Source organism: Lissotriton helveticus, chromosome 9 (genome assembly GCF_964261635.1).
Source record: "Lissotriton helveticus chromosome 9, aLisHel1.1, whole genome shotgun sequence".
NCBI classification, from domain to species: domain Eukaryota; kingdom Metazoa; phylum Chordata; class Amphibia; order Caudata; family Salamandridae; genus Lissotriton; species Lissotriton helveticus.
The window spans coordinates 953,735,796-953,757,575 of NC_136070.1; the positions used below are offsets into that span (position 1 = coordinate 953,735,796).

General features: G+C 45.9%; 1 protein-coding gene across 3 annotated transcripts in view; it reads right to left on the reverse strand.

Moving 5' to 3' along the window:
- LOC144782069 (acylamino-acid-releasing enzyme-like) overlaps positions 1 to 21,780 on the reverse strand; it is a 500,573-nt gene that overhangs the window by 48,049 nt on the left and 430,744 nt on the right. For all 3 annotated transcript variants that reach the window (XM_078661213.1, XM_078661214.1, XM_078661215.1), the window contains one exon: positions 8,808 to 8,910. In XM_078661213.1, coding sequence (XP_078517339.1) covers positions 8,808 to 8,910 — 103 coding nt within the window. The remainder of the gene's footprint in view (positions 1 to 8,807; positions 8,911 to 21,780) is intronic.

A 21,780-nucleotide genomic window follows, 5' to 3' on the forward strand; every position in this document is an offset into this window, starting at 1 on the left:
TACCAGTCATGTAGACCCGGTCAGCACAACATGGCTGCTGCTGACCAGAGACATGCTTCTGCCCTCCGGCTGCTGAGCCAAGCTCGACCAGGAAAAGGCACAACAATAGGTATACTGTCACAGGGAGGTAGTGTATTGGGGCCGGGTGGGAGCACTTGCCAGTGCCACTTAGTCTGCTTGATGGGCACATTTGGTGCCCTCTTTGCCTTGTCCAGTTCAAGCCAGCTCAGAGAGCCATTGGCTCCCGCTCTGACGCAAAACTGGACAAAGGACATGGGAATATCCTCCCCACTGTCCGACCCCACCCCTGGGAGGAAATCCTGAATCGTCCCAACCCTTTCCTTCGGGTACTTAAGGGCCTACATGTAGGTGGGTTCTTAGATTCATCGTGGGACAAGATTCATTTCAAAACACCACTTCTTCGACCGCCTGGGCACTCTGGACTTAGCTCTGGGCATCAAGACTTGCTGCAACTAGGAAGACTCCTGCTGCTCCTGGTCTTGTCACCCTGCTCGTCTGCTGCAACGTCCATGCCTGTGCTCCATACAGGAACCTTCAAAGGCCTGTGGACACCCAAGACACCTGAAGGAATCTCCCTTGAAGTGAAGGAGTCACTTCCCTGCATCTGCAGGCACTGCAACGAAGCTGACCGGTTTGCTGATCCTGGGCTCCCACAGACTCCGAAAGGTTCAGCAACCCAGGTGATGGTTCTTCACATCCCTCGAGGCCTGCCCTGTCCTCACACCAAGTTTGAGGCCAGTATTCATCGTCGAAGTCTCAGGAACTGAACGCCTGAGCACTGCATCGACTTGCTGTTGCAAAGGCTTGTTGGCTTCCTTCCACCAAGATCTTCGGGCTCCAAGTTACCCCACCTCCAGCATCTCCTATGACCAAGATCTTTGTCCTCACCACATCACTTGCATCGTGGGCCTGCATCTTTGGTGAGATGCTTGAGATCCTCTGGCGGCTCCAGTGCCCCTGGCCTGTGGGTCCTCTTGAGGGTCTTCTTTGATTTCAATGGGCTCCCCTGATTTCTCGGTGCCTGATCTGACTCCCCTGCTTGTGGGGAGTCACCTGGACCTTGCTGGTCCCGACACTGCACCTTCTTCCCTTTCCACACTGTTTACAGTTGACACGGCTTGTTGGTGCTCCCGACAGAGACACCGACCTCTCAACTCTCGACATCCGACGTGGGACAGCTCATGAACGGCTCCTGGTTTTCGATAGTGTCGCCTGGACCACGCTGCTGCAGCTTCAAGGTCATCATCCGATCTCATGTAACACCCGAGTTCGGTGGGCATTCGTCTTCCGGGCCTCTGGGTCGCTCCCAAGTGACATAGACTCTGTCACCCCTGCTTGCAGGTACTTCTCATCTTGAATCCACCTTTGGGTTGCACCGGACACTTTCACCTTCTGCAGCAGCGGCATCTTCCTGGAGTCCACCATTGAGTTTGATGGCGGTTTGTGACGCCACTTCACACCTATGCACCGGCTTTTTTGTAGTAGGTATCCTGGTTCCTAGGGTATCCACGGGTGAGGTAGCTCTCCAACCTTCTGTCTTCCACAGGGTTTCTTCAGGGTCCACAGGGAAGGGTCCTCCTTCTTTAAAACTGCAACCGTGACTTACCCATTGACTTGTAATGAGCCCATGGTCGTGTTCCCACTCTGCACACTGCCACCGTGGGGTTCCGGGTTACTTGCCTTGGGTCCCTGGCACTTCTACGTCTTCTGGGTATAGTCTTGACTTGAGTCGTGGTTCACATACCACTATTTTAGTATATTGTTTGTCTCCCCCTGGCGACCACTGTGTATCTGTGCTACTTACCTGTTTCTATTGCAAAGTATTGGTGCATTGTGTATATCTCAGGCTAGGAGATATATGTGAGTGTCTGATAATAAATACATATTTTTTTATAAATACATTGTGTGGTGCTTTTTCACTTGGCGCGAGGTGTCTTGGGAGGCTTGGCCTGGGTTTCAGAGCAGACCATAATTATGACTCTGGCGGAGGTATTTATTCAAGGGCCAATAGTCTTGGAGGCAGATGGACCATCCTGTTCTTCCTCCAGGTCGGAGCTGCTGGCAAAGACGACCTCTGGGCTGGGTACTGGCGGATAGAGCGAGATGCCTGAAAAGTCTGCATCCTTTCCCAGCGATAATGTCAAGTGTGTTGGTGGCAGACTGATGGTGTACTATTCAGTGCACCCAATGCATCTCCCTTCAATACCAGAGTTTTCTTCTACCTGAAAGTAAGGCAGGCTTCACGTGAGTCATCGTCGTGAGAGAGGTAGAGGTTCCACAACTACAGGTTCCTTGTGCACCACCAGTGGAAGTACTAGAAGGAAGTCCATTCTATTATCCTGTGAACATTCTCCTGTGTGGAAGTTTGCGATGTTAAGGGGCAAGCGGCCCTGGGAAGGGTATGAGGTCTCTAGCATTGGGTTATCAATCAGTTGCCATTGGTTTCTGGATAGTTTAATCGAGAGAAGAATGTGGACAATGGTGTTCCCCAACTCTGGGTGTTGAAATTCATCATGAAATGTGATGGACACATTGAGTTTTAGAGCCACATCAGTACATGTCCTAACCTGAAGATATGAAAAAAACAAAACATGGAGTCAGTACCCATGCGCATTGCCTAAAAAGTAACCCTGGGCAAAGCACTACGCTACGCTCACGTAGTTTGCGAAGTTTCCGCTATTTAGCATTACGCAAATTGCATGTAGCACAGTGCAAACACACGTAGCGTAGTGCAGCGGTCAGTTTTTGCTTGCTCGCGGTCCTCAACGTCAAGTTGGCGACCGCGAGCAAGCAAAATGACATCCCGGCGAGACTTTTTCCTCGTTAGCGATCAGCAACATCAAGTTGCTGATCGAGAGCGTGGCAAATAAACCTCCCGGCGAGATTCTCAACGTGGGGAGGTCAGGTTTCTCATTGCGAGTGGTCTCATATGCTCGCGACCACTCGCGATGAGAAACTACCAGTCCGCGTTGAGAAAGCTGCCGCTCGAGTAAAAATCTACTCGAGCAGCAGAAAACTACAGCTCACACTGTGCAAGATGCCGTTTTCAATGATTGCACAGTCCGCACTGTGCAATCATTCAAAAAGGGCATCTTGCACAGTGCGAACAGGGTACTACGCAGTTACTACGCCCAGGGTTACTAAAAAGGATGTAGTCAAGATGCATTCTGTGACTTGAAAGTTTTTCTTAAAAAAAAAAAAAACAAGTTGCAAACATCTGAGCTCAACACTAGAAGGAAGGAGTATGCCGAGCATGTGTACCTCCAACAACACATGCTTCTAACAAGTAGTTGTGTTGCTTTTTCATCTTGAACGGATATTTTCTTCCCATTTGTTTATTGCATGGTGAAATACTGATGGTTTTTGGTGTTAGTTTTGAAGTAATGAAGCTCTGTGGATGACTAAGTCAACGCTTCTCACTGGAAAGCCAAAGATAGGGTGAAATGTGTCTGTGCTTGCAGAACAACTCAGAGAATTTTCTTCAAATTATCCAAGTTGAAAAGTATAAACGTGACCTTTAAAGTGATACTTCTACTCAAAATCCGTAGATTTGCCCCTACTCCCAAACTAAGGGTACATGGCCACCTAGTGGAAGCACTGAAAAAATCTTAGCTTGAGTACCTCACCACTTCAGGTCTGCATCCAGTGGCTGATGCTGCAAATAAAAAGTGTTGGGGCAGCGCAGGGGGAAATAATATTTTTTTTTAAAACGTACCTGCCGTGGCCGGCCGGCCCTCCTCCACAGTTCCACAGCTTCTTGCACAAGTAGATAGAATCTGCACAGGTTCCCAGACACCCCACCCTATTCAATCCAGATGCTGCTCTCATGCTATTACCCAGCATGAGAGAAGTGCCGGGATTGGTCTGAGCAGGCTGGTTTGACGCTCGCTCAGGGACAGAGAGTCTATGCCTTTTCTCCTCCCCACTGTGCAACACAGCTGGGTTGGAGAAATCTAAGTGTACGCCGGTTTGGCCGTCCTAAGACAGCAGCCAAACTGACATGCACACTTATAGAGCCCACCACTCCTCCCTTCTGCTGTCCTTAGAGGATGGTCTCTACCACCGTCCCAGACTTGGCAGACTCCTCTCAGTCAGTGAAAAATAAAATGAAAATAAAATAGTTTTATCATTTTATTTTTCACCTGCTGGCACTGAGCAGGGGGCAACGCTCATCCGCAGTTAAGGAGGAGCTGCTGCTGTCTGCACCCTCACCAGTTTCCTTTTTTTTATTTTTAAAAGCCGATCAGTGGAACAATATTGACTCATGGTAAAGGGGGTAGTGGAAAGGAGGACATGACAATAGGAGAAAGAGTACGGTCTCAGAAAGTGAGTCACCATGAAGCTAACTATCATACTTCATTGTCCCAGGTCTCGTCTATACTCTGTCACCTGGAATAGTCCACAGCAAGAGAAAAATTGTGCTGGGGGGAGGTGCAGCTTTTTGTAAAACATTTTTTAAAGTGTTTCAGGGGTTCAAATCAACAGCTAAGTCCCTAGCAGAGAAAGCAAGAGTCAGAACACAATGAAGACTGCCTTTTTACTACAGCACATTTATATTGAGGGGTGAACTTGATTTGGCTCACAGGATACTGATCGACATGTCACTGAACAGTGACCTCCGTATTACTCAGATGAGTCTGCTTGTGCTTGTTGCTTGTGTAGAGTTGTGTGAACTGTGGTTGTGATAAGCCAAAGAGACATCCCACAGTTAATTTGGTTTTATGGGTAAAAAAACAAACTGACATTCACTGCAAAAAAACACAAAGGTTAATGTGACGTTATAGTTAGGTGTTGGAGTAAGATCAAAACAATGAAGTTAAAAACCAAAAAACAGTGAAATCCACTAGTTATAGATTACTGAGCTAAGTATAACTTGCGCCTGATGCCATGCACTACTTGTTTCCTTACAGATTACATCACTAATGACAATAAATGTTAGATTTCGCCTCTGTGGAAGGCAAGGTCAATTCCATTGCCTCAGCTGCTTTTCATGCGAATTAAGTCAACAAAGAGACTTTCTCTGAAGGAAGTCGAGAGAGGAGAGGAAGTCCCCTTCTTGAGATGTGTCAAGGGCACAAGTGATTATTGTTTATTGTTTTTAGTTAATAAAAACCATCACAAAACAAATACAAGTTAAATACATGTTAAAAGGCTGTTACTTCATTTTCATTAAAACATTAATAAATATTGGTATATCACATAATATCATGGATTATAAAAATACAATTTTATAAAATGTATTCAGGGCATAATTGCAGGGACTTTTCAGTTTTCACCAGATTATTCATGTAGGGTATGCATCTGTTGTAGCAAACAGGATTCGACAGTTCTAGATATCGTCATTTGCTACAATTTTATCCTCCTATCAGTGTCATACGGTCTTATAGCTTTTGATGATGGATACTACTTGCAAGCCTGTTTTACTGCTCTATCATGAGATTGCAAAAACTTCACTAGTTTACAATTTAGCTGAGGGCCAGTAGAATCCAAGCTTCTCATGATGGCTGTTCTGCATGTACGAATCCCTCGCTCATTAAATAAGTACCTTAAATGTAGTCGACGCGCATTCTTCATTTCAGGGCACTAGTGCTTTTTAAAGATAAAGTATATGCTAGAATCTCTATGGTAAGAGGGCAAGAGGTTGTCGATAGTCGTGTTATCGGAGTCAACTTTATCAGGCAGGGCATGAGTATCTGGAGAAGCAGAGACCTTTTGTTTTACCATTTGGAAAGCATCTGTCAACTTCGAAAGTGGAAAGACCCAAAAATCGGTGGTGTTGAGCGCCCTGTTAGCGCCTTGGAGGGCAACGCTTCATCACAACATGTGTCTGTGAAGTAACAAAGCAGAGTTTCCAAACTCACAGTTGGCCAACCTTGATAAGTGGCTCTGCGGGTAATAGGGCCATCCTGAAAATATGCAGAACGGTCTGATGGAAGGAGTTGGAATTTACATCTTCATATTTTTCAATGTCTAATTCAGCTCAGACTATGCAGAAGAGACTGGCATAGAGGAATTGTGTTGAAATTCGGAATGAATGGTCTCTAGAGCTGGACTGTTTTTTTTAGAAGAAGTTAATTTCTTCTTCCCATGGTGTATGTAGATGAATAGCATTTGATGATTAATGCAGTGTAGAAGCATGGTGCAGAGCAATTACACTGTCTTAGACTTCATTGATGAGGAAGTTCCTGAAAGATGATAACTTTTGCTTTGCTGGTTTTCTTTTACAAGTCTGGTATAGGGAAGGTCAAAGATCATGGTTGAGTGGTTGTTCCAGTTGAGAAGCAGTTTTGCATGACAGAAATGAGTTGAGGAAGTGTGGATGAAATGTGTGCAGGCAGTTGTCAGCGGTTGCTAGTAAGTTGACCATGGTTTTATTCATGGCCTAGTTGTTGTGTCACTTGGGAGACTGAAGTCTCCAAGGACAGTATTTTTCGGGTAGCTGATTGTGGTCATAGTCATCTGGGTCGTGGTGATCGAAAGGAGAGGATCGGGAAGTCGTTCCTGAGTAGTTGTTGCAGGAAGACTACAGTCTGTGGAAGACAGCAATGACCTCTTTTTTATGCGGAGTTCGGGGTTGTGCTGAATACTGTATTTAGCAGGGAAAGGAAGCTGAGAATGTGTGTGGAGGTTGCAATGTTTGTTATGAAAAGGACACCAAGACTGAGAGGTGATGAGTTCTGTTAGGTCTTCTGCATGAAGGGCGGTGAGAAGGATGAAGCTGTTTGGGTAGTGTGATATTCGGTGTCGGCAAACATTATATAGCATGTCTTAGCATGAGACAATGGGGATGTTGTGTGAAGATGCAAATAGGTGGCACATGATGAGTACGCGCGAGTGAGCTGAGAAATCGGGTCTTAGAGGCAATGGTTCTTGTACTTTGAATCTTACCAAGGTGTAATCCACTATTGGTTTACAATGCCCTAGGGCCTTCATAAAGAGAGTTCGGGTCAGAGCTTCATGGTGCCTCCATGCTGGTTGCTTTTAGTGAGGGATGCTGGCTTTGTTTTATAAGGTCCTTCTTGTGGGTTCTTTGGCTGCTTCCTTGGTTGCTTCTAGTCTTTGCAGCTATATCTTCTGTAGGCAAGACTTTCTTTGTGGTTGTTTCTAGTGAGTGACACTTGCTTGGCCTTTTGAAGTCCTTCCTGTGGTTCGGATATCTGTTTGGATTGGGCTTGGCTCTATAAAGCTCCTGCCATGGATGGGCTTCCTGTGAATAGCATATAGAAGTTGTCATCCACCATGGTCACAGTATCTGCTTTGATCAGCCTTTTGACAAAATAACTGAATTCTTGAACATCAGTAGCAGCCACTGTCATCACTTTGGTCAGCATTGTTGCCAATGTACACACTATATGAAATCATCAGACATTTTAAATATGGACCCCACAATGATCTCTGCAGCTTGGCCACTTCGCCCGCCAACATGCAATGAGCATTGGATGGAGAATGGGCTATATTGCCAGAGGCAAATACTTTACAGCCAAAGTATCCAAATGCTTATATTCCCTACCTAGAAGAAATCAGATAGAGGCAAACGGCTTATAGTTAGCAGAAGTTATGCACACCAAGTTTTCCAGAATGGGTACTCAAGAATTTCTGATTAGTTAGCAGGCGAATGCTTCCATCCTGCCATTGTGCACTGCTTCTACCCGTCTCCCTCAAGTCGCCATAGAGTATGCCTTGCCATGATCAAAAAGTAGCATAAGATTTAGCTTTTTACTCCACAGGCCATATGATCTCTGACCAGATTAGTATTCCGCTCAGTGAAGAGCACACGAAGACCAAGAGCCTCAGCCACATATGGTATGGGGAAATTGTTTATGGCACTGGTATTCTCCACAGCTCTAAAAGTTCTGAAGAACTATGATGGTTTTGACTCAAGGCTCGTCATTGAACAGAGGTGAACCCCTATAATAGCTAACTTTGATAATGTCATGCAGTGAAGTAGGCTGTGATCTGAAGTTCCTGACAGTTGCTGGAGAAAATTGAACTGGAGCTTAGAGCATAGGCTTACTTAAAGTCAGAAACTTTAGGCATGGTTCCGAACTATGGTGGTATTGCTGTGATCTTTGTCTCACAAATGATGACAATCACTTTTCTTTTTTTTACTCCCGGCCTCCATCAACGCGAGTGGGAGGAGGGTTGAGGTGATGGAAGATATGGTAGGTAAAAGCAAGAGGCATCCAAACCAAACGGAATACCTAAATGATCGCAATCCCCATTCCTTTCATTACTGCACCATGAAAAAAAGATTTGGGCTTTTGCTCTCTAAAAGCCTCGAGCTGCATCTGGGTACAGAAATCACTTGCCACAGGGTCTTGACTGAGATTTTACCTTAACACAGAGAAGATACGTTACTGGAATCATGACACCCTTTTTTGCACTGTGTGCAAGGGTGGATATCTAATACTTCCAGACTGCAAAAAGAGAACCTTTTAAAAAAAATAAGTGTACAATAGATTTTAAAATGTGGTGGTGTCCAATGATTGTGAGTGGCTCACAATAAAAAAAAAAGGAACTGATGTTCTAGTTACAGACATCACCTTTTGAGCTCTGGCATTATTTCTGGAGAAGACACTTATATGGCACCACATGTGATAGTGCTATGGTGCCACGCTGCACTGTCTGGGAGCAGGGAGTTTTGAAAATACTTTCAGATCCAATCTGAAGTCGGATAGATACTTTATAGACACAATGTCTGCAGGGAGAAGCAATCATTAAAAAAGACTCACACCATGAACTTCTGTCAGAGAACAAAGATAACAAAAATAGACATATAATCTCACCTGGTGAGCATATCTGATCGGAGACTTGTTCAACATATCGGCCCAGGAGGATGGTTCAGGAATACTGTCCATGGAGTAAGGGAATCCTGCCTCAACCATGCACCTACAATAAACAGAGAATAATCCGAGGGGAGTCGAAATACAAACAAATTCTCTCTAACAATGGTCTACTTGTATGCTTACCCTTATTACAGATCATGCTTTAAAACCCTTAGCTGTCAAAAGGAGAATATCAAAACAACTGAACTGAATGTTTATATTCTTTTGACTTTGAGGAAAAGAAAACAATATCCCAGAGGGCATCAAAACACTGAACAAGGGTGTTAATTGGAGGCCCACTACTTTTACACACTGTAGTAGTTACAGACTTTAACTTTGCATTGAAAAACATTCATGGGAAATAATGAAAGCGTAGGTGAGACCACCCACATGGCCATTTTTGGTTATTTGCTTTCTAGGTGCCAAGTGAACTGAGAGTACATATCCAAAGTTCTGTCTTTCAGAGTACTTATTCCTCTCGATGATACTTCAATGAGAATGCTTGGGTATCTGAGGCCTGGTAAACCCCTCAATATTCTGCCCTGTAAGAACACCTAGTTATACCAGTTTTGAGGTCTCCAAATTGCAGGAACATCTGTGCACTGTAGTCCCAACTCTAAAGGAACTCCTTTTTTTTAGGTCGAAGTCTACCAGACAGCGCAGTTGTCTGGTTGCAAAAGCATATTGGGGACATGCTGAGAGCCTCCCAAGGAATGCATTCAGCCCATTGCTTAGCATTGGCCTTGTTATGTACCTCACATTTGATTGCTTTCTATTTGCTAGCTCTATTTGTTTTAGGCTGTCAAGCATGTATTTGCCCGTCCTGTTTACCACCTTTATGATTCGCTCCTTCTATTCTTCCACGCATGCTCGCTTTTTGGGAACGCTTTATTTTTGAGGCACTCCAGGTGAGTACCTACATTTCCAGTTCACTCTCTTGTATAGTAGTTCAGGAAGCAGTAAACGTACTGTGTGTCTTTGAAAAGGTTTGCTGCCACCTATCATTCTGCTTGACTGATTCACCTCATCTCTCTCACCACCAGTTCTCAATCTCGAATGCCTGTGAGAGTAGAGAAGGAAGAAGCTGCCCTCGAAGATTGGAGGTCCGGAAAGAAAGAACGCTAGGAGGCCAACGAGAACCCTCGCCGCCACGCCATGCTCCTGGAGAAGTGTGGCTGGAGCAGGTACGTTGCCGAATACGGAGGTTTTCACAAGCACTGGGTGGGAACGGGTAAAGCTTTGAGGGTGGTCACCGCTGTCTGTACTTCACGGGGTTCTGGTGTTCGGTGCTCCCTCACGCTCCCTTCCCCTTCAACCCAGGACAATGAACCGCCCCACTGATACGTGGTTTGTTTTCCTGGTTTGCCATCTCATGGAAGAGGCTGCGCATGTCAAGACGTTCCCAAGACGGTGGAGAGCTAGGAGTCCAGTGTGCTACAAACACTTTATTATTTGCCTTTTGTTATCCAAAAATAAAACAAACATCACGTTTACTCGGAACAGCCTCCTGCCTACTCATTAAGGGGACCCCATCATACACCCCAAGGATACGTACCCTTGGGTCCGGCGACACATGCCTTCTAAATAGAACACTGGTGTTGATGGCTCTAGCCGCAACTGGGGTGAATCACCTTCAAAGCTCTTCATGGCAGCAGTCCAGCATTTATATCCCCCGCGGATTTAGCGCTATGTTCCTCTCCGGGACTTCAGGTCTTTCCACCTGAATTAGTTGGTCATCCTGTCTTCAAAACTGAAGAAATACGGGGGACTAAGATTTACGGTCCTGGCTCCCCACTTCTGGAATTCTCTCCCTCTGGAGAGTCGATCTTTGACCTCTTATGCTCCGTTTAGGAAACAGTTAAAGACCTGGCTGTTCCGACAAGCATATGGCTAGATCTCCTTTGCAGCAGTTTCTCCTGGACTTAGGCACCATGAAACCACTTGGTGTACGTGCGCTGTACAAGAACCTTTAACAACATAACATAACCGTGTCAGCCGCATCTAAAGCGCATCTGATGGAATTGTTCGATATGAGCTGTCCCTCCCGCACTAGGTCTTGGGCTTTGGACTTGTACTCATCAGGCAGAAATTGGAGCAAGCTAAAAGTGCTTGGGTATTGGAAATGCACCAAAGGTTTGTAGCTTGGGAGGCTATTCTTTTTCCCGAGGCGTCTATTAACTTAGACTTTTTTTCTGGGGATGGAGCATCTCCTGACTTTGGGAATTGGCCCTTTTTCGTGCATTAGAAAAGACTAAAAATCTAATGGTAACTACTGCTTGATGTAAGCTTGATCTGATGGTGCACATTTATATTTCTTGTCTACTCTAGGGGTGAGGATTTGTGCCAGCACAGGATCATCAAAAATGTCATCCACATGTCTAATCATACTCTCGAGCATAGGAAGTGTGTGCGAGGATTTTTTGGGAACTACTAAGTGTTTCGAAAAGGAAATCTTCTTCTAGGGATTCCTTATGTAACTGGACCCCATGGTAATTAGCAGATCTATTTAATAATTCTATATATTCTACACTGTCGTCTGGTGGAGAAGGTTTAGTAGGGTATAGATCAGTATCGTTACCTATGGGAGAATTAGTGTTATAATCTGTCCAGAGGTCTGGAGGTGTTGGATCATTGTTCCCAGCCCCATCCCCATCCCATCATCCTGATAATCAGGTGTACAAGGTGGTGTTGAGCCAGCAGGGGAAATTAGCAATGGTTAAGACTTAGGAGAAGGAGGTGATGGAGGAGGAGGCGGCGGGGAAGGGTTACTACCCATATTTTTCCTTTTTAAGGGAATGTGGTAAGCTTCTTCAGTGTCAGGTTTACGTTTGATTGTCACTTTGGTAGTAATATGTCCAGTTGTGGGATGAATGCAGATTTCTCTGTTTCGGATCCGGTTTTGATGGTGGAACATCGAAACGTTGGCCTTTTGATGGAATCAGTGTGAGAAAGTGACATCTTTCTTGCATTGGTATGCCCCCACATTTTGCTGAACTACAGATGTGCTTTGACTTAGTGTGCCCTGGGCTCCTGCCAAGCAGGTACCCAGGGCCTGTGTTCCTTCCCTAAAACTGTGTTGAAACTAAAACCCAAATGGGCATCTCTGGCCACCTGTCAGCCCCTAGTAAATGGTACCCTAGGTACACAGGGCAGGGTGACCAGAGAAGACCCCTAAGGGCTGCAGCACTTGTTGTGCCACCATTAGGGGCCCTGTACCCTGACACCCACAAACTGCCTTTGCAGGCTGAGTGTCTAAGTACAGAACTAAACAAAGAATCGACATGGCACATATCCCTGTGTGCCATGCCCACAAGACCCACTGCCCTGGCATACCTCAGTCACTCCTCTCCTCTAGCTGGGTGCCCTATGCCAGTGGTGTGGGCACAGGTGCATGAGCCCTGTGCCCCTACAGTACCCAGGGCCATTCCTGGGCACTGTAAGTGTAGTGCTGCCATTAAGAGTTCATGGTGCTGGGAGGTCGACATTACGAACTCCACAGCACCATGATGGCCTCACTGAAGACTGAGATGTTTGGTATCAAACTACTCAGCACATTAAACCCGCACTGATGCCACTGTGAGGTTTAATGTAAAATGCACCAGAGGGCAACTTCAGGGCAGGACTGGGAACCACAACCGGCCCTGGCAAAGTGCTCGGCCGCCCCCCTCCCCACTCGGGGGAGGGGGGAGTGGCGGTGCCGCCGAGCTCTTTGCCGGGGCCAGTTTTCAGCCGATTTTGGTTCAAGGCCGATTTTGCAGCTATGCTGCAAAAACGGCCTTGTAAAAAAAAAAAAAGGCCCACAGGGGCCCAAAACCAGCCCCCACCGTGCGGCGCACCGGGGGATTGCCCGGTGCCAGCTGTGGCCAGTCCGGCACAGGGCATCTTAGAGATGCCCCTTGAAACCTAAACGTACAATCCACGTCTGGACTGAGAAGCTGCCTCGGCTGCCACAAAGCAGATATGTTGCTGGACACTTGGGTGGAGAGCCCCCCGCTCTCCTGGGCCTGCAACAATGCACATCCTGGGCGAGGTGCTAGGTCTCCTCCCCCAGGATGGGCGGGGGGAAGCTTCAAAGGCCTGCTGCCTCTGTGAGCTTCTCCAGACCATTTGCTGTACCCAGCAACTTGTGGAAAAGTAAATTTTGCCATGTTCTGTGTCCCTACGAGTCCTCCATCATATGTTATCTGTGCATGATTAATATGCATATGTTATTCCCCATGTTCAATTAAAGACGCAATTACAGTTGTGTCCACCTTTAGTATGTCAGTTTCCAGTTCTCGTGAATACTACGAATATCAGGCCTATGTAAAGTTACGTTGCCACGTTTCTCAGTGTGCACGTTATTCCATTGTAAAGTCCTCGTTTCTAGGCCTCAAAAGGGCCTGGACACCAGATTCAGCTCCTGTCTCCTGAAGCCCTCGCTGAGGAGTGATACAGCCCCCACCTGTATCCTCGACCCTTCACTTACTTCCTGCCTCGCAGTGCCCGGTTCAGCCTGGCTCTGCCTCTGAGTCTGCCAAGAGTATGTTATGATTCCAGCTATCAGTTCAGTCCTCCTTCTCTGCATTCCTAAAGCTACTGAATCACATCAATAGTTTCCGTCATTGTCTAGCCCTTACGTCTCCATGTAAGAGAAATACTGCATTTAATGGTCATTTAATATTCTTCATCACGCACTACATGTAGAATAATGCATGCTCCAGTCTTAGAGTCCGTTAGCCTCTCCCCTCCTGATTTATAGTTTATATCAACATGTTCTCTAAACATCAGATACTAGATACTGCTTAGGTACATGTCGCCCTGACTCTCCAGACTTCAGTCTCTGCTCCTAGCACAGAGTTCGTAGCCCCCAGCTTCTCCTAGTAACACGTCATTGCCAGTTTGCGCGCACCATCAGGTTAGAGGTCCCGGCTCCTTAGGTAGCCCCCTCCATGGTTTCCGCCCCATTTATGACATATTCTGTTACGTTTGCATCACATGTCTATGTATACGCCTCTGTTACACCTCTTTTCACCCTTATCTTTCGCGACTGCTACGCGTCACGCCTATTGATCCTCCCACTGCTACGCCTATTGCGATGTAATGCTATGTGTTTGCGTTATGTATATATGCTCATGTACTGTTATTAAAAAGTTATCCTTCCTTCCTAGCGCGCTCATCCCAGATCCAGCCCCAGCAGCTGCTGGGCCCTGCCATCCTATTCCTATGCAGGTTGTCCCGCTCCTGTCCTTTATGCTGTAATAAACCTGCAAAACTCCTACTACCTCGAATCTTGACTCTTATTTATTGAGCTACCTGTTATTCATTTATTCATTAAAAAATAGATCCGGTATTATTTATTTATATACCACATAATGGCGCCCGAATAGGGACTTGCCCTTTCCCCACGCGCCGGTGAAGCCACGCCGGCCCCCTGACCCTCTGCAGCCGTGACGGAACCATACCGTGCACGTGCAGATATTTCTGCTTCAAGTATCCCTCAGGCCCACGGAGGAGACGGAGGAGGCGGTCCAGCATCCAGACGAGGCGGTGGAGGAACGCGGCGAGTCCCGACCAGAGCCCAAGCCGAGAGTTCAAGGTCCGAGGTATCCGGAGGCCCACCCGTAACAGAAGTCCGAAGTTCGTCCGTCCGGCGTCGAAGCAGTCCAGTCCAGTCCGAGGCCTTCCGTTCTTGCTGCCCGGTGAGTACCGTTACTGGGGTAGTATCTAGACAGGGTCAATTTAATTGACTCTGGTCCATGGGTTGGTGGTACACAGTCCCACAAACGAAGTGTCCACTCCGGTGGATACGGGTCCTGACGTGTCTCTGTATGAGACCGGTAAGTTTCGTACTGTTTCAGCAGTGCATCTAGTTTCTGTTCTAGTCAGTTCTGTTCTTGAGAAAATTCATGTATTCTGTTTTCCGTATTCCAGGTAGTATTCTGTTCGAACTGTTATTCTGAATGTTCTTCATGTATCTTGATGTCGTGGAATGAGTGTGAAGTAGTTATCGTGTTTATTGTGTATCGTATTGTGTCCAGATTATAGTTCAGTCATGCCGCTCTTTTCAAAACTGCGTCAGTTGAGAACTAGAAAGGGTCTGCTGGAAGCAGCAGTTCCTGTCCCGCCTAGGGACAGTCCAGGTCATTTTATGTATCAGAAGCATGGCATAAGCGCCATATTATATCTAGATTTATGGGTAGAGTATACCAAACAGTTAGAAGAAAAGTATAGATGGCCCGTATCGGGTACATGGGATGCCGAGTGCATCATGCGAGTAGAAGAAGCATTATGGAAAAAGAAAGCCAGACAGTCACAGAAAGATGCTATCGAGTTATGGCGCAAAGAATCTCATAAAAGAACCGAAAAAGAAATCAGAAAGTCAGAATTAAGTAGAGAATCCTTGGAACGAGCCCAAGAAAGGGAATTAATCGAGATTGGTGAACGAGTTAAAACCGAACAGTCAGACAGACAGAGGCATGCTCTTATTAAGGGTATGTATCCTCTTCTTGCCGAGGGCTTGCCAAAAGCGACCCCGGAGGCATCCAGTAACTTTCCGCCACCATTAGTTCCGACCAAGCTACGTCACAAACCGACCGCAGCTGATATTTTCATTTCGTCCTATTTGGACGACACAGTCCCAGAATATGCAAATCCTGTTCGCGCTCCGCCAGTCCCTGTAAATCAGGCACTTCCCGTTCCTCCAGACACCGGGGTACCCCTTGCAGTACCTGCTACGGTCCCCCTGGTCCAGCCCGCCATACCAGTTCAGCCCGCATTTCAATTTCCTGCCACACTAGTACGAAGAGGATCAGTCGACGATTCTAGTTTAGGGGCCGCAGGAGGAGGTCCTCCTCAAACCCCGCCGCCACACAAGCGTTTAACGACAGCCGAATTACATGCACAAGCGTCACAGCGTACGCCCAGACATCAGTCTGTAGCAGAAATAAGAAAAGCCCTTAATGAATGCGGCTATGATCCAGTCCCAGGCGAGGATAATATGGTTTTATATTCATTACGTGTAAGAAAGGTGGCCGAGTATCTAGTCACCCTACCGAATATGAAAGAAGATCTAGACAGAATATATCGTTTCATCCGTACAGGGGATGATCCAGAAAGCATTGGCGAAGTCATGTCTCAAAGGAAAGCCGAGATCCAGCTCATGATACTAAAGTTTTTGATTAATTGTTTAATAAGAGAACAAGATTACCCGTCCAAAGATCAAGCCGAAATGAGAACCCTGACAAAGTGGAGTGATAATATAGCCGAGGGTAAGCACAGGACCATCAGTGCTATGGAAAGTATGTACAAGAAAATCCGTAAAGAAATAATAAGGTTACACGATCAACGTAAAGCAGCACAAGTAAGCGAGAAAGAAAGTAACTCTGATACTGAAGAGGTAGACGACGAGAATCCCGCCAGAATAGCGTATGTAGGAAAATCTAGATTTCCAGATCGCCATTTACGCCTAGAACACAAGTCAATTTTCCATCATCCAGCACCAGAACAAGGTTCTCTAGAACAAATATTTCAAGCTACCGATCACATTCTGAAATCACGAATCGGTTATAGCGAGTTAAGTACTATGCATGAACAAGAACTAGCCCGATCAGCAGTCCGATGGACTACTGATTCTACCACTTTTCCAGACGAAATAGTGGCACAAATGTTTCTGAAAATGCCCCCAGCCGAGCAACGACTGGCGGGTATGTATATGATTCAGCACCTCATTACATTGTATGAGGGTCAACACTCTGATCCAGGCCCGTTACATGATATCCTGAACGAGTTACTCCAGTATAGATGGAAAGGTTTAGGTACAGATTTAATTAGTGTCATTCTAGAACAGCGTCACAAATATAGAACGTTTTTGAACCCGCATTTTGTTCATGTCTCACCCCCAGAAAGTAAACCATTTTACATGGACAGACAGAATCCGTTACGAGAAGTCCACCCAGTTAGAGGAACGGGTGGCGAACTAGAACGAGTGTTTGTTTACACTCCGATTACCAAGATGGAACTCTTAGAGATGAAAAAATTAATCCCCTGTCATGATAAAGATCCAGCAGGGTTCCATCGAGAATTAAAAGACATGCTCCGTATGGGAGAATACACGTATCCAGATATAATTAAAATGTTAAAGGTCCTGTTGCCCGCAGGGGTGTATGAAAAGCTCAAGGAAAAAGAATGGGAGGTGGGAGAGAAAAAGATCGATTGGGCAGTTCTAGAAGCTGAAGACAAGGCACGAGTACCAGGTACCGGTCTTGGAGCGAAATGTAAAGAATTACCTGAATTATTGATTCAAGTTTTACCCAGATTATTGACAACTAGAAAAGAAGACTGGGATGCAATCTCAGCTTGTAAACAGAAACAAGATGAAGACATTAGTGATTTTTATTCTAGATTTGAGAAATGTTTTAGCATCAACAGTGGCCTCAAGACAAGTAGTGAGTCATACCCTCATCTTTTTGTTACTAAATTAGTCGAGAATTCAAGCCCACAAATTAAAAATCGAGTTTTGAAAGTCGAAAGTACCTGGCAAGCTAATACCCCGTCCCAGATGTTACAGATGCTCCAATACCACCAGAATAGAATCAGAGAAGAGCAAGAACACGAGAGAAAACGTATGAAAGACACGAAAATGAAAGTACTAGTTGCACAATCTGTTCCTCAAGACAGTCAGAAGAGGGGTCCGAATCAGGTCAGTCATCCTGCAGCTCCCGTTAAAGGAAACTGCAATTATTGTAAACAGCCAGGTCATTTTATAAACGAGTGTGCAGTTCTGAAACACAACATAGCTACCGGTAAGACTAAAGAAAGACCACGTCCGCCTAGACAAGAACAAGTTTCACAGATTTCTCAGCCACAGAATGCACCACAGACAGTTACAGCACCGCAGCCCATCGCTGCAACACAGCACGTTACACAGCAGATGTACCAGTATGCACAGTCTGAGTATCCAGAGTATCAGCCATATTCATGAAACAGCCTAGAGAGGGAGGTAGGCTTGCCTCTCATCGAGATACCTGTAGATCAAGAAGGTCCCTATGTTCACAGTCAAGTATTAGGGAAAGACAGAAAGTTTTTGATTGATACAGGGGCAAGTAGGACCACTATAAGTCACGCCGAAGTTCCAGGGGCTCCGCTCTCAGGCTCAAGAAATGTTTCCCTTGGATTTTCAGGAAAACCCATTGTAAATGAAATATCAAAGCCAGTTACTCTAGAAGTAGGTCCATTGTCCCGCACTACTGATCTGTTACTTACTAAGTCATGTCCAGAGAATCTATTAGGTATTAAAACACTGAAAGAATTAGGTGCAGTTATATGCTGTTCCCCAGAGGGAATACGATTGTTCCTACGTGACTTCAAGGGTCACTATGTATTACGAGATTTTGATCCCAGATTGTCTAATGTTCCACAGCATTTATGGGCGCAAGGTCCAACTGATGTAGGTTACATGCAAATCACACCCCATCGTGTGACTCTCAAGCCAGGTGTAGTGTTACCACGAATCAGACAGTACAGATTGCCACCTGAGGCTGTAGCAGCCTTATCCAAAATTATTGACGAGCTCATCGCTCAAGGAGTAGTTGTAGAAACTGACTCCAATGTATGCAATTCTCCGATCATTCCCGTCATGAAACGTACTGATCCAAATGCACCCCCAGTATATCGATTAGTGATTGACCTACGAGAGCTTAATAAATGTATTATTCCGCAGTACCCAGTTGTCCCAGATATCTCTTCCCTATTGACAGCCATTGATTCAGAAGCCACGTTCTTTACTGTAATCGACCTCAAGAACGCATTTTTCAGTGTCCCCATTCATCCAGACAGTCAGTTCCTTTTCGGATTTTGTTTAAATGGAAGGAGCTATATGTTCACACGAGCTCCTCAAGGTTTCACAGAAAGTCCTAGTATTTACAGTCAAGCACTTAAGAGACAACTAGACAACATTCACATGCCAACTGACACTGCCCTGCTCCAGTATGTCGATGATCTACTGGTCACAGCCCGTTCTGAACGTGCTTGCGAGCGAGCATCCCTTACAGTTCTGTATTTCCTAGCCGAGATGGGGCACAGGGTGTCCCCTTCTAAGCTTCAATTCTGTGTCCAGCAAGTGGTCTACTTAGGACACTTACTGTCCAAGAGGGGTAGGCAGTTGACACCAGACCGTATCCAGTTAATAGCGAGTCTTCCTCAGCCCAAGACCCAGAAGGAGGTACGTGCTTTTATTGGCCTTACTTCTTATTGCAGACAATGGATTCCTCAGTATGCATTTCTAGCCAAGCCACTGATACAGTTAACGACACAGGAGGCAGCCGTATCGACTGTCCTCCCTTGGTCATCTGAACATACACTCAGTTTCAATGAGTTAAAGAAAGCCCTATGTCAAGCTCCAGTTCTAGCTACACCAAACTACAGTAAGCCTTTTACACTTTTCGTCACTGAACGCGAAGGTACAGCATTATCTGTTCTCACACAAGATCAAGCAGGACAGTACAAGCCTTGTGCTTATTTTTCGAGCACATTAGATCCTGTAGCCCAGGCTCTGCCTGCGTGCCTCAAGTCAGTTGCAGCCACAGCCCTAGCTATCAGACAGAGTGATTCCATAGTGTTAGGACACTCCCTGACAGTACAAGTTCCACACTCCGTGGAAGTTCTTTTAAACCGAACACAAACTCAGCACTTGACAATTGCACGTTTAACAGGTTATGAATTGACACTGTTTCAGCCACACATAGAAATCAGACGCTGCAACATCCTGAACCCTGCTACACTGTTACCATCAGTTACTTTAAGTCCAGACACACACGACTGTGTGGAAGTAGTTAATATTACGACAAAGCCAAGACAAGATCTGACAGATATTCCGTTACCAGATCCCGACCTGACACTTTATGTGGATGGTTCATGTATGAGAACTAATACAGGAGAACTAGTCGCCGCGTATGCAGTGACTACTGACACTGAAGTTATTGAGACACACCGTATTGACACCCTGTCCGCTCAAGCAGCAGAGCTAGTTGCTCTGACACAAGCCTGCATACACGCTAAGAACCGGAAAGTTAATGTTTACACAGATTCACGCTACGCATTTGGAGTCGTACACGATTTTGGAGTGCTCTGGCAGGAGAGAGGTTTTATGACTTCTCATGGAACCAAGATTCAGCATGGTCTCCTCATTCAAGCTCTGTTAGATGCAATACATTTACCGACATCCATTGCTATCATGAAATGCAAAGCACACACGAAAGTTACTGACATTATTTCCCAGGGTAATGATCTAGCAGATCGCACCGCCAAGCTTACAGCACAGACTCCAGATATTCCAGCTAACATGACACACACTCCAGATCCAACTACATGTATGACAGTTAAGGACCCTACTCAAGATGTCATAGATATCCAGTTACATGCTACTCCCGAAGAAATCAAGAAATGGTCCGAACAAGGAGGGGTCCAGACAGATCAAGGATGGTTAACGAAAGGAAAAGCCACTTGGTTTCTCCCCGACTCTATGGTTCAAGTCATTATTAATACCGCACATAGTCCAGCACATTTAGGAGAAAAAGCCATGATAGACAGTATCCAGAACCTTTGGTTCAACAAGCATTTACGAGCTGCAGCCAAGCAGAAAGTCCGTACCTGTATGATATGTTGTCAGTTCAATCCAGGTAAAAGTGTCCCGGTGGAACAAGGTGGATTCCAGCCCCCTGACCACCCTTTTGAAGTCCTCCAGATGGATTATATTCAGATGGAGCGATGTCAAGGTTTCAAGTATGTCCTTGTAGTTGTATGCGCTTTGTCCAGGTGGACAGAAGCATATCCAGTCCCAGATTACACAGCCGCGACCACTGCCAAGCAGTTGGTTCGTGAGTTCTTCCCCCGTTATGGACTCCCTAGGGTCGTATATTCTGACAACGGCCAGCCATTCTCCTCAGAGTTAATGAAACATGTTTCCCTTTTGTTAGGGTACCAGTGGAAGTTCCATTGTGTACGCCATCCTGAAGCAGCCGGTCTCGTAGAGAGACATAACCAGACCCTGAAAATCCGCATCGCCAAAGTATGTAAAGAGAAAGGTGTAGACTGGCTAGTAGCTCTGCCAGTCGCCTTGTTCTATATGCGCATGGTCGCACATTCCAGATCAGGTCTGTCCCCGTATGAGGTCGTATTCGGCCGCCCCCCTAACATGTGGGGTACACCCAGACCCCGAAGTATTACCGATGTTTCAAGTAATATGCTGACAGATTACCTAGCTTCCTTGATGTCTGCCCTCAACTCTTGTCGTTCACAGGTTGCCGCCGCATTTCCAGACAACACCGAGGTGGCACCGCATGAAATCGTTCCAGGATCCATGGTCCTTGTCCGGAATTTTGACCGCTCAAGTCCGCTGGAGCCTCGCTGGAAGGAACCCCGACAGGTCCTCCTCACCACCCGTACAGCCGTGAAGTTGGAGGGACGCAAAGGCTGGGTGCACCTTTCGCACGTAAAGAAATTTTATGGACTGAAACCCGTCTCAAAGAACATTTCCCAGGATTTGAAGGATTGCCAAAGTACTATTCTCAAGGACTGTCCCGCAAAGAACAATGATACTGCACCCTCCCCGTTAGAGAAAACTCCGCAACAGGAGTATAAGTTGAAACTCCGGTCTAGTAAAATAAGTCAGCCAGTTTGATTGTCTAAGTCCTCCCCTAGGTGAAACGGTTAGACTGTTTCTGACATGTATAAAATAGACCCCCATAGTGAGAGAGTTAGTCAAAACTCAATCCGATGTATCGTTTTTCTATGTTTCATATTATTTCTCAGCATTATGATTTCCTGCACCAGTTATGCATTCTACCTGTATTTTCCAGTTTCTCATGTAAATAAGTCTTCCAATGCTACAGTAGAGCACACGTTTAGTGATCTACCTCCTCATGAACTCTCTTACCGCCTCGCTATGCGAAATAAT